Source organism: Rhinoderma darwinii, chromosome 6, assembly GCF_050947455.1.
Source record: "Rhinoderma darwinii isolate aRhiDar2 chromosome 6, aRhiDar2.hap1, whole genome shotgun sequence".
Lineage (NCBI taxonomy): Eukaryota > Metazoa > Chordata > Amphibia > Anura > Rhinodermatidae > Rhinoderma > Rhinoderma darwinii.
In genome coordinates, this window is record NC_134692.1 from 13,835,229 (window position 1) to 13,849,116 (window position 13,888).

At 39.6% G+C, this 13,888-nt stretch overlaps 1 protein-coding gene across 1 annotated transcript in view; it reads left to right on the forward strand.

The window, feature by feature from the left end:
• MGAT5 (alpha-1,6-mannosylglycoprotein 6-beta-N-acetylglucosaminyltransferase) overlaps nucleotides 1–13,888 on the forward strand; it is an 87,398-nt gene that overhangs the window by 24,521 nt on the left and 48,989 nt on the right. Inside the window, exons 2-3 of the mRNA XM_075829192.1 lie at nucleotides 4,848–5,228; nucleotides 12,369–12,536. Coding sequence (XP_075685307.1) covers nucleotides 4,988–5,228; nucleotides 12,369–12,536 — 409 coding nt within the window. The 5' untranslated portion in view covers nucleotides 4,848–4,987. The remainder of the gene's footprint in view (nucleotides 1–4,847; nucleotides 5,229–12,368; nucleotides 12,537–13,888) is intronic.

Below are 13,888 nucleotides of genomic sequence, written 5' to 3' on the forward strand. Positions count from 1 at the left end.
GGAGAGCTGACAGATCCTCTATACTACACCCCACAGGAGAGCTGATAGATCCTCTATACTACACCACACAGGAGAGCTGACAGATCCTCTATACTAAACCACACAGGAGAGCTGACAGATCCTCTATGCTACACCACACAGCAGAGCTTACAGGTCCTCTATACTACACCACACAGGAGAGCTGATAGATCCTCTATACTACACCACACAGGAGAGCTGACAGATCCTCTATACTACACCACACAGGAGAGCTCCTCTATACTACACCACACAGGAGAGCTCCTCTATACTACACCACACAGGAGAGCTCCTCTATACTACACCACACAGGAGAGCTCCTCTATACTACACCACACAGGAGAGCTCCTCTATACTACACCACACAGGAGAGCTCCTCTATACTACACCACACAGGAGAGCTCCTCTATACTACACCACACAGGAGAGCTCCTCTATACTACACCACACAGGAGAGCTCCTCTATACTACACCACACAGGAGAGCTCCTCTATACTACACCACACAGGAGAGCTCCTCTATACTACACCACACAGGAGAGCTCCTCTATACTACACCACACAGGAGAGCTGACGTGTCCTCTATACTACACCACACCGGAGAGCTGACTGATTACAGTAGACCTCTGCTAAGCAGTTACAGTGCTCAGTCATTTCAGCTGGCAGCCAGCAGAATTTTGAATACGGCTCCGAATGTGTCTGGAGTATAAGACCTAATATAAGAAAATGTCGGTATAATGTAATGTGAATACACCTTATTTAACTACTGCTCTCCACAACTTCAATTCTTATATGTAGTGGTGTAATGCTCGCCCTCAAGCACCTGTTCTCCCCTAGTGTCCAGTGTGTTCTCCGTCTCCGTACTCGCAGGGTAATAGGAGTCATCATTTTACCTTGTGCTAACTGTTAGTCTTTATTTTTTGGGCTTTGGTGTTTTCAATTCGTTGTGCACCTGTAACGTACAGGGAGAATGGTTATAGTGGGAGGTCTGGGTACAATCAGGTTCTCTGTAGATGGACAATATACTGTACGGATGGGTGCGAAGTCACGTGTCGGGTCACATGTAACTTATTAGTGAATCTAGTTTTAACCAGAAAAGTCTGTCTCACATGTATGTGTATATAAATATGTATTTGCTGTATAGGACTCTGGACGTAAACATTGAAGCCAGAATACAAACACCGTACCACAGTGTGAATATTAAAAAAAAAAAAAAAAAAAAAAGATTTCGAGGACTCATTTTTTTTTTTTAACTGCCTTTTTAAAATGGCTCAAAATATAGGCAGCGTTCACACTTGGCATATTTGTTCCAGATCTTGGTGGTGGAATTCTATACCTAAAATCCTCAACACCGTACAGTGCAATCAAGTTAAAAGGGTCTTCCAAAACCCTGTTCACACGGTGCATAAGGAATTAGAACGACTGGTCGTATTCACAGGTTTTTATTCCTAGAGGGTGAAATCTGCGGCAGAATCCATATTTTTATGAATTTTAAGGCCTTCCGTGCAGTGGGAGTCTTCTGTCCCGTGTGAACATGGCCGTAGGGGGAGCTGAAGTCTCTGCTCTTTCCCTTGTCCTCAGCCTCTGAACCTCTTTCTATTACACATTGTTCAGTCTTGTTCCTCTACACGGCGTGTATGTGGCGGAAGTCGAGTTGAACACGGAAGGGTAAAGGGCAGGTGTTATCACAGCGGTCAAGTGCATTTGGCTGAATCTCAAACTAAAGGAAGTTTTGACTCACTCTCACTGAGATTATTTTTTTTTTTTTTGCTTTTGTATAACAAGGAGCTTGCAGGCTATAGAAAGACCCCGAAGGCCCCCGCACAACTGCAAACCGAAAAAAAATGAACCCTACTTGCCTATGCTCATAGGAAAGCGGTCAAATGCGGATGCCGCGTCCTTTTAATACTCCTCGGTCCTGCAGTCGTTTTCACTCCAGAGGGTAGAAAAGACCCCCCCCCCCCCCATCCTACTGGTGATATGTTAAAAAATTTAATGGCAATACAATAATTTATTTAAAGTGTACCTAATAATAGTAGAATAAATTAAATTTTAACATTACATAGTTATTCCCTATCGTACATTCCACATCCATAGTAATGTATGACCCTCTTCACTCCGGGGGGCATCACCGATGCGGCGGAGTCTTGTAGTGAAGAATATCTGTAGTCTGGGCTGGGTATTTGTTGCTGCGGCTGGGTGTCTGTATTTGTTTAGGCGGTCGCGGCTGGGTGTCTGTATTTGTTGAGGCGGTTGCGGCTGGGTGTCTATTTGTTTAGGGGGTCGCGGCTGGGTGTCTGTTTAGGGGGTCGCGGCTGGGGTTCTGTATTTGTTTAGGGGGTCGCGGTTCGGTTTCTGTATTTGTTTAGGGGGTCGCGGTTCGGTGTCTGTATTTGTTTAGGGGGTCGCGGTTCGGTTTCTGTATTTGTTTAGGGGGTCGCGGCTGGGTTTCTGTATTTGTTTAGGGGGTCGCCACTGGGGTTCTGTATTTGTTTAGCGGGTCGCAGTTGGGTTTCTGTATTTGTTTAGGGGGTTGCGGCCGGGTGTCTGTATTTGTTTAGGGGGTGAACTTGGGTCATATACATTACTTGTAATTCAAATGCATTAGGTTGGGTGCCTGTCCTATATAAATGTGCACAACATATTTTGCGCAACAAGCTTAATAGATCGTTAATTATAATCTCCCTGATGTCCGCTCTCAAGTTGGCAAGTATGGGATAAACACAAATGCTCATCCAATAATCACGCTCCACACACGGATGTGCGTCCGTATGCCGTCCGTGATTTTCACGCACCCATTGACTTCAATGGGTGTGTGATGCGCGAAAAACGCACAAGTATAAGACATGCATTAACTTTCACGCAGCGGACACACGCTGCGTGAAAAACACGGAATATCTGGCCCCATTGACTTGCATAGGTCCGTGTGACGTGCGTTGTTTTCACGCGCGTATCATGGACGTGAAATACCCTCGTGTAAATAAGGCCTAAATATGTACCACCATCAATGTCTGATCTATAGAAGAGTGATCCAGCGTTGTCACCCTCTTGCTGCGTCTTCTCCACAATGACACGAATGTGTACTGGTTAATACGTAACAAATACCACGGATAAAAATTATTCAAGACTATGGTCCCTTCACACGGCGGTTTTTGGTCCGTGTTTTGCAAAAGCCAAAACCAAGAGTGGAACCTACACCGAGAACAAGCCCAACGGAAAGATTTGCATCATTTTGTGCTTTGCATCCAGTTTTGGGTTTAAGTAACAAATACCGATGCAAAATACTGAAGTGTGAAAAGGGCCCTTGGGCTTTGTTCAGACGTGGTGGGTTTATTGTGGATTTTTGGTGCAGATTCTGTATCCAAGAACACTCCAATCTGAGTGAGTACAATCTGTACTAAACTATGCCAGGTTTACCATCACTACAGCGGTAGATCCTATTTTGGTTTTAGCAGAAATAGCCGTTGCAAACAAATAGTAAAATTCCAATATCGATGTCAAAAGAAACTATTAACGAGCTGTGACTAATTTACAAACTTCTCATTGACCATCATGCTGCTACTTATAAAAACAGCTTTTCAGGAAAAAATGAATGTCTCCAATGTCTTCCAGAATTAAAAAATAAAGCCACTTTGAAAATAGCCTTCAATAAAAATCTCCTATAGTTTTGTGTCTGCAGCTCCTGTGCAGAGCTATGCTTCTCCATGGTAACAAAATCCTGTGTAGTCTGATCCTACAGTCGCACTCCCTTGTATCTGTCCCCTATGTATTCCTAACATACTTTGGATAATTAAGCAAGAAGTTGAGGAGAGATGGAAGTATGACTGTAGGATCAGACTACACATGGTTTGTTTGTAGTCTGTTACCATGGAGATACATAAGAGCTATAGAGAGAAAACTATTGGAGATTTTTACTCTATTTGCAAAGTTGCTTTATTTTTAATTTTAGATGCATTAGAGCCATGAAAAAAAAATAGTTGTACCGGTGAACGTAGCCTTTTAGGAAATGCAGGCAGATGACGATCTATTTGTGGTTACTTGCATCACATTGTTCCACAGCCGAGCCCCTGGCTGCTTCACGTTATAGATGTGTACAATTTCCTGTTGCGGAATTTCCAGCGATATAACGTTAACACCTTACTCATCTGTGAAGCAATGTTGAAAAAAATACCCCCAATGTATACCTCCGACTCGAGGCTGAAACGCAGTGGTTTCAGCCTCAGTCCGTTTCTTTCGTTTTTTTTATATACGTTTTTTTATGACTATCCAATATTCCAGAATAATTCATGATCTGGCACCGATCAGATCCTATTGGTGCCAAATTAAAGGAACTTTACTCTGTGCACCTGGTTTATGGTTTGCATGAAAAAAATGATGGACACCTAAAACCGAAAATCTGCTCTTGCTTAAATAACAATTGCAGAATATCTTCTAACAAGAATCACTGCTGTTGGCTCAAAATGTAGCCTTTTAAAAACAGTTGGGCTACCCAGAATTTGCCCTTTTTTTTTTTTTTTTTTTTTATAAGGGGTTTGCCAGAGATCCATCAGCAGTTTTATGACAGCCTGTAGTCTGCATCCCTTTTGCAGGCTACTGACTGCCAACAACAGCACTCTAAATTCTGCCAGCGGATACTCGCGGCGTATGCAAGGAATTTAATATTGCCCAGGTAGCTCTATATTATGGATCACTCCTAAACCTAACAGGAGCACTACATAATATATGGGATTGCTATTTAAGCGATTTCCTCCTATTCTGCTAATGTTGTGATTGCTAAAATGTATTTTAATACCAGTTTTTCTCATTAATTTTTTTATTTTTATTTTCCAGTATCACGGAGCTAAAGGGAATTGTGATCTGCAGACCGTTGCCACTCCAGGCGCTCCTATGAACGTCCTTGCCATGGGTATGAACAATTTCTGCGACCTTTGAAAAATTTTGCGCTGACGGAATCATTTGCTCGGAAGGTCATGGCTCTCTTTACGCCTTGGAAACTGTCTTCTCAGAAGCTCGGCTTCTTCCTGGTGACTTTTGGTTTCATATGGGGCATGATGTTGCTCCATTTTACGATTCAGCAGAGAACGCCGCACGAGAGCAGCACCATGCTCCGCGAACAGATTTTGGATCTCAGCAAAAGATATATCAAAGCTCTGGCGGAGGAAAATAGGAATGTAGTAGACGGTCCATATGTCGGCACGATGACAGCATATGGTAAGGACGAAAATTGTGCGCTTTGCCTGCGCTACTGAGAGAATGGATGACATCTCTTTATTAAAGCTCCACTTCATAGACTATCTGGGGGAGCATGATGGGTTTTTTTCCCAATGTTTCTGCTATTTATCAAAGACAAAGCAAATTATAGGATGAATTGGGCACAAGGCTGTTGGCAGTGCCGATATTGTTTTAAAATTTTCTACTGCTGTGTTTTGTGTTGACTTTTTGGGTACATTTTAAAAAGCTTGCCTAGGAATTAAGGGGGTTAATTACATGATGTAGGACATAAGAGGTGTAAGTTTGGAGAGGGGTTGAGCTCACAAGAAGTTCCATCTCGGCGCTGATGTGAGGATTTTGTCAAAGATTGTATAGATCTACTGATCCAGACACATTATAGCTGATATCTTCTTGTATATAGGAGCAGTATTATAGTAGTTATATTCTTGTATATAGGAGGTAGTATTATAGTAGTTATATTCTTGTATATAGGAGCAGTATTATAGTAGTTATATTCTTGTATATTGGAGGCAGTATTATAGTAGTTATATTCTTGTATATAGGGGCAGTATTATAGTAGTTATATTCTTGTATATAGGGGGCAGTGTTATAGTAGTTATATTCTTGTATATAGGAGCAGTATTATAGTAGTTATATTCTTGTATATAGGGGGCAGTATTATAGTAGTTATATTCTTGTATATAGGGGCAGTATTATAGTAGTTATATTCTTGTATATAGGGGCAGTATTATAGTAGTTATATTCTTCTATATAGGGGCAGTATTATAATAGTTATATTCTTGTATATAGGGGCAGTATTATAGTAGTTATATTCTTGTATATAGGAGCAGTATTATAGTAGTTATATTCTTGTATATAGGAGCAGTATTATAGTAGTTATATTCTTGTATATAGGGGCAGTATTATAGTAGTTATATTCTTGTGTATAGGGGCAGTATTGTAGTAGTTATATTCTTGTATATAGGAGCAGTATTATAGTAGTTATATTCTTGTATATAGGGGCAGTATTATAGTAGTTATATTCTTGTACATAGGGGCAGTATTATAGTAGTTATATTCTTGTATATAGGAGCAGTATTATAGTAGTTATATTGTTGTATATAGGGGCAGTATTATAGTAGTTATATTCTTGTATATAGGAGCAGTATTATAGTAGTTATATTCTTGTATATAGGAGCAGTATTATAGTAGTTATATTCTTGTATATAGGAGCAGTATTATAGTAATTATATTCTTGTACATAGGGGGCAGTATTATAGTAGTTATATTCTTGTATATAGGGGCAGTATTATAGTAATTATATTCTTGTACATAGGGGGCAGTATTATAGTAGTTATATTCTTGTATATAGGAGGCAGTATTATAGTAGTTATATTCTTGTATATAGGAGCAGTATAATAGTAGGTATATTCTTGTATATAGGAGCAGTAATATAGTAGTTATATTCTTGTATATAGGGGGCAGTATTATAGTAGTTATATTCTTGTATATAGGAGCAGTATTATAGTAGTTATATTCTTGTATATGGGAGCAGTATTATAGTAGTTATATTCTTGTATATGGGGGTAGTATTATAGTAGTTATATTCTTGTACATAAGGGGCAGTATTATAGTAGTTATATTCTTGTATATAGGGGTAGTATTATAGTAGTTCTATTCTTGTACATAGGGGCAGTATTATAGTAGTTATATTCTTGTATATAGGGCAGTATTATAGTAGTTATATTCTTGTACATAGGAGGCAGTATTATAGTAGTTATATTCTTGTATATAGGAGCAGTATTATAGTAGTTATATTCTTGTATATAGAGGGCAGTATTATAGTAGTCATATTCTTGTATATAGGGGCAGTATTATAGTAATTATATTCTTGTACATAGGGGGCAGTATTATAGTAGTTATATTCTTGTATATAGGGGCAGTATTATAGTAGTTATATTCTTGTATATAGGGGCAGTATTATAGTAGTTATATTCTTGTATATAGGGGCAGTATTATAGTAGTTATATTCTTGTATATAGGGGCAGTATTATAGTAGTTATATTCTTGTATATACGGGTAGTAATATAGTAGTTATATTCTTGTATATAGGGGGCAGTATTATAGTAGTTATATTCTTGTATATAGGAGCAGTATTATAGTAGTTATATTCTTGTATATGGGAGCAGTATTATAGTAGTTATATTCTTGTATATGGGGGTAGTATTATAGTAGTTATATTCTTGTACATAAGGGGCAGTATTATAGTAGTTATATTCTTGTATATAGGGGTAGTATTATAGTAGTTCTATTCTTGTACATAGGGGCAGTATTATAGTAGTTATATTCTTGTATATAGGGCAGTATTATAGTAGTTATATTCTTGTACATAGGAGGCAGTATTATAGTAGTTATATTCTTGTATATAGGAGCAGTATTATAGTAGTTATATTCTTGTATATAGAGGGCAGTATTATAGTAGTCATATTCTTGTATATAGGGGGCAGTATTATAGTAGTTATATTCTTGTATATAGGGGGCAGTATTATAGTAGTTATATTCTTGTATATAGGGGGCAGTATTATAGTAGTTATATTCTTGTATGTAGGGGCAGTATTATAGTAGTTATATTCTTGTATATAGGGGGCAGTATTATAGTAGTTATATTCTTGTATATAGGAGGCAGTATTATACGTTAGTAGTTATATTCTTGTATATAGGGGGCAGTATTATAGTAGTTATATTCTTGTACATATGAGGCAGTATTATAGTGGTTATATTCTTGTATATAGGGGCAGTATTATAGTGGTTATATTCTTGTATATAGGGGCAGTATTATAGTAGATATATTCTTGTATATAGGAGCAGTATTATAGTAGTTATATTCTTGTATATAGGAGCAGTATTATAGTAGTTATATTCTTGTATATAGGGGGCAGTATTATAGTAGTTATATTCTTGTATATAGGGGCAGTATTATAGTAGTTATATTCTTGTACATAGGGGCAGTATTATAGTAGTTATATTCTTGTATATAGGGAGCAGTATTATAGTAGTTATATTCTTGTATATAGGGGGCAGTATTATAGTAGTTATATTCTTGTATATAGGGGCAGTATTATAGTAGTTATATTCTTGTACATAGGGGCAGTATTATAGTAGTTATATTCTTGTATATAGGGAGCAGTATTATAGTAGTTATATTCTTGTATATAGGGGGCAGTATTATAGTAGTTATATTCTTGTATATAGGGGGCATTATTATAGTAGTTATATTCTTGTATATAGGGGGCAGTATTATAGTAGTTATATTCTTGTATATAGGGGCAGTATTATAGTAGTTATATTCTTGTACATAGGAGCAGTATTATAGTAGTTATATTCTTGTATATGGGAGCAGTATTATAGTAGTTATATTCTTGTATATAGGGGCAGTATTATAGTAGTTATATTCTTGTATATAGGGGGCAGTATTATAGTAGTTATATTCTTGTATATAGGGGGCAGTATTATAGTAGTTATAATATTGGACATAAGGGGCAGTATGCAAATAACCTCCTGTTTTGTTGTTCAGTGAATAGTAAGAACTTTTTTTTTTTTCTTTACTATGATTCCTTGTGTCAGTGTGTTGTGATCTTGGTCTTCGGGAGCTGTATATCCTAGACTGGGTTTATTAGAAGAGTCAGTTCTGGATTCCACACCTTGGTCAGCAGCCCAGGAGTTTGCTCGGTGCGCTTTCTCCTTCATATTAAATCTATTTTTCAGTAGTTCTATTGGAAGCAGCGAGAGATGTTATTGCCCAAAAAAAAAATTATTTTTTAAATCGTATTCCAGAATAGTAACTCTGGGATTAGAATTGTACATCAAGTTTCCACAACGTATTCCCGACTTTACTACTTGAAAAATAATTTTGGCCAGCATGAAATAACATTAAGGGAACGGGGTTGGGAGATTCCCAGTTTTCCCCTGAATCCAGATTAGCTGGGGCAGCATTGTGGCTTCTTGATTGTCCATCAGCACTGGGGTCCTGGGTTCGAATCTACCAAAAGACAACGACTTCATGGACCAGTCGGTTCTCCCTGTGTTTGCGTGGGTTTCCTCTGGGTTCTCCGGTTTCCTTTCACCCTCCGTCGACATATTGGTACGTGCATTGGCGTCCTATTAAATTGGCCCTACCCCAGAAAGCCCCCACCAAAAACCCGCCAGAAACTCCCATTTCATAACAGATTTGCATAAGCCGTACCCATTTTCAGGCCAGTTCCAAGACATTGTAAGGTTTGGTGTTGGGGAGAGTTTTATACTGTATACATAATATAACATTTTTTACCCCTCTGCCTGATTTTGTCCGGCTTTATTTTCTTCCGGTTATTATGTGACACTTCTTTCTCATAACCATCTTGATGCCGGGTGACGTGATCCATTAATCATTCCATACTGGGTGATTAAGGGTTAATGTAGATCTATAGGAGGTTGGGTGGGGGACTGCCGTGGCAGGACTAGAATTTGATCCGTCTTCTCTAAATTAATAATATGATTTTCCTTTGGTTTTCACCTTCAATTATTGATCGCGCTCGTCTGATGTATGTTCGAGATTAGGAGAGACCTTGGAGCCTTCACTAGAAAGGCTTCATCTTCGTCTTAAACAACCCTTCTCGTGGTTGTATTGGAGACACCGATGGGGACGAGCATGCGACAAATCTCGCACCGTAATTCTACAACGGTCTTGTTATCTAGACTGTAAAGGGACCCTAAATCAAAAAAACACTGAAAGAAGGGACGGGTCTAGCATTTTAGCATCCAAGGTTTTTTTTTTTCCCCCCTCCCTTTTTTTTTGTTTTTTTTTTTGCTGGTTGTACATTGCTAAACTAGTTGTGATCTGAAAAATTTAAGACAGACTGGTTGCTAAGGATACAACTCTGTAGCCTTTTATATCATGTTACCAGGCAGCACTTCCCTAGCAACCAGTCTGTCTTTGAGCTTACTTTGTCCTCTGCTTAGAGCAACCGTCCAGTCGACGTGTGTGTGTGTGTGTGTGTGTGTGTGTGTGTATATATAATGTGTGTGTGTGTGTGTGTGTGTGTGTGTGTGTATATATATAATGTGTGTGTGTGTGTGTGTGTGTGTGTGTATATATATATAATGTGTGTGTGTATATATAATGTATATGTGTGTGTGTGTCTAAAAGACGCCACCACAGCCTCAGATGGACGTCGCCATGACTTATGCCGAACTCTTCCCTGCATTTGCATCTCATATCTTGGGCCATTTTAGATCATGCCCCCCCCCCCCAAACCCATCGAAAAACCCCAAATTGGCACAAACTACTTCCCTTTTGTAGCAGTTTGCTTTGCGAGACAGTCCTGCCAAAATTGGGACTATTGGCATCTCTGTACAAGGGAAGCGGTAGTCTGGGACGAGCGCCCTCCTGTAGGCTGTGCCAACACTTGTAGGAGATGTCTCTGCAGCTTGGTGGACGGGCAAAGGCTGGTGATGATTATAGGCGGCTGCTTAACTCTGTAGCAGCGCCCTTCAACGCTGGGTAACGGAGGCCACCGATATAATCTCTTCTAACGAGAGGGTCATCTAGTGACATTCGGGTCGGGAGGCCAAAATATTCTAAACTGTCTAAATATTACTGTTTTGTCTGTCATTAGGTGGGATACAAGCGCACGGGGCAACCGTGGGAAAGTCTTTGCCATCTGCTCTGCATACTAGTGGAACGCCAAAGGCTTTTCCGGTGCCATTAAGAAGAATTATTTTTGGTTGCAAACTTACAATTTTCTGAACCGCCTATTACAATTTCTGTAACCTTTTATGTGTTTTTGGTCATTGATGTGGTGACAAGAAATAAATAAAGATTTGTTTATTAGTAGTTTTAATAGTTTATTCGTATTCGGGCTAGTTCAGTGTTTAGGTGTGGAAACCGCACCAAAAAAATGGCTGAAATCGACTCACATTTATTTCAATAGGAGGTAAAGGCGCTTTCTTCCCACGGTTCTGTCTCTGAACTCCCATTGAAATCAATGGGAGGCAGAGTGGCGGTTTCCTGAAATCAATTTTTCTGCCTGCAAAAAAAAAACTGTGTGAACAGGGCCTAAGATTAGTAGTATAGTATATTTTTATGTTTGTTTTCCTAGTAAAAAATATTTATTCCCCCCCCCCCCCCAATAAAGTTTTTAAAATGTGTATATATAATAACTGGTGTAATCATCACCTTGTTCACATGTTTACGGGGTTAATTTAAAGCCACGGCTCTAAATATTTAGAAGATGAATAAACGATCCCTTGTGAGCTGCTGGGGGAGTATTATCCAAAGCAAAATAATTCTAGGTTGTTAATGATTTAATTACGGACGTGCACAGACTCGTCTTGGGTTTTATTTTTTACTTGTTGCCTGAGTGATGCAATGTGTGACTGATGACGTCATGTTTTACCTTATTTTATGCACATTTTTATTTCTGTTTCTGTATACACACATTTTATATATGTCATCTAATATATATATATATATATATATATATATATATATATATATAGTGTATAACGTCCTCCCTGGACTCTGTTCACATTGGCATATGGGGTTAATCTTCCCCACGCATCTTATTATAGATCTGTCAGGTGACATCCATGGTATGACCAATTCGGCACTACGTATTGCTTTTAGTTCCAAACGGAAACTATGGAGCAGATGTGAAACGAGACTAAATAACTATATTAGAAGTCGCCAAGGAGTTCCAGCCGCAAGCTACGTACATTTATACAGGCCGCCAAACTCCATGATTTCTCAATGTTATATATTATTTATAATAGTGGAGACCTTTTCCCTTGTAATACATCTCAGCTGCTGCAGAAGCTCTTTTGAAGAGTCCACAATTGATTGAAATTAAACTGATACTCTTCATAAAGAAGTTCTGCAGCAGCTGAGGCGTCTTATGATCCTCCCTAAAGAAAGGAGCACTACATGTCCGTTATAAAAAAAACAACAACTTCCTTCTAAAGTGATCGATGACCGATTTTAGAAAGATAAGCAGTGTCTGTAGCGCCGCTCGTCTCTGGGGGGAGGGGACATTGCACTATAGATTGCACCTTCCGAAATACAGTGCACCGGTCATCCATTAACTCTATGATTTTATTCTTTAGATCTAAAGAAGACCCTGGCAGTTCTCCTGGATAATATTTTGCAGCGTATCGGGAAGCTGGAGTCTAAAGTGGACACGTTGGTTGTGAACGGTACCGGGTCCAATTCTACCAATAGTACCACCACCGCTATTCCCAGCATTGTTGCCGGTGAAAAAGTAAATGTTGCAGGTAGGTGGAGAGTCTCCGGTTTTAACTATTTCCAGCAGATGTCCACGTAGGTTTATAAAATGTACCTGCAGGCACGGGGTGCTGTTCTCTCTCCCCATGCTTTACACTACATCGCTGCTCGTGTAGTTGTGCGTTAAAGGTAAACTTCTATATGTTTCCAAGCTCCCCAGTTGCCCTATACGTATGACCTCTAGTTCCTGTGAATACATTTCATGGTTTGAGGCGTTCACATCTCTGTTTAGGGCTCTGAATTGTATACTTGCTGCAGGAACGTCCATGTTCAGATGAATGGAACTGATATTCGGCCGCAAAAATTTCTGCCACAAAATCTTCAGGGGGGCTTTAAAGTTCTGTGTGGTTTGTCATCCAACTTTCCCAGAATCCTGAGTAGTATTTTTGCCTAATACATTTCCAAATTCCATATTAGAACTTTAGGGTAAGTTCACATGTGGCATAAATACTGCGGATTTTCCATGGCTGATTTCGTTGTGGTAAATCGGCAGCATAATACAGTAGCAGCAGAGTGGATGAGGTTTGAACAAATCTCCTCCACACGTTGCGTAAATGATAAGCGGAAAACGCTCAGAAATTGACCGTGCGGTGCGGTTATTTATTCATCAGCATTGTATTTGCGTAAACGCTGCTTATTTGTTGTTGGTTTTCCCCATTGATTTAAATGGGGAGATAAAACCCGCAACAAATAGCAGATGTTGGGATTTTTACGGCGACAAAGCTGCGATTCCGCCGCATAAACCGCAACTCGGGGGGAGAAAAATCTTGTACTTACCCAGAATTCTGTGCTTCCCAGGCTGGCCTCCTGGGATGAGGTTTCATCCCATGTGACTGCCGCAGCCAATCACAGGCTACAGTGGTCACATGGGATGAAACTTCATATCAGGAGGCCGGACTGCAGAGATGTGTCGCCATGGTTACATATATATTTTTTGGGCGCGTTTTTCCGCAGCGGACATTCCGGCTGGAAACCTGCGCCACAATCTGGTGCAGTTTTTCGGCCAGAATTCCCTGCGGCGCCCAGGCCACTTTTACGCAGCGTATAGGCCCCGTGTGGACATAACCTTAAAAAGGCCCTTTTCTACAGCACTTTGAAGGGGTTGTTCTATAGATGTCCTGATAGGGTATATGGATGTTGTAAGAGAAGGGGGTCCCCTGCTCCGATCCCAGCCCTTAAATCAGAAGCCAGACCGTCGTTAGACACCGCGCAGTGAAAAGACAGTGCTGTGGCAAAGGTACCCTGAATGCCCACCATAGAAAGTCATATGGGCGGTAAGAGGGTTAAATGCACAGTAAGGTTTACAAGTGGGACCTGTGTTCAATTGTAATTTACCCTTTCA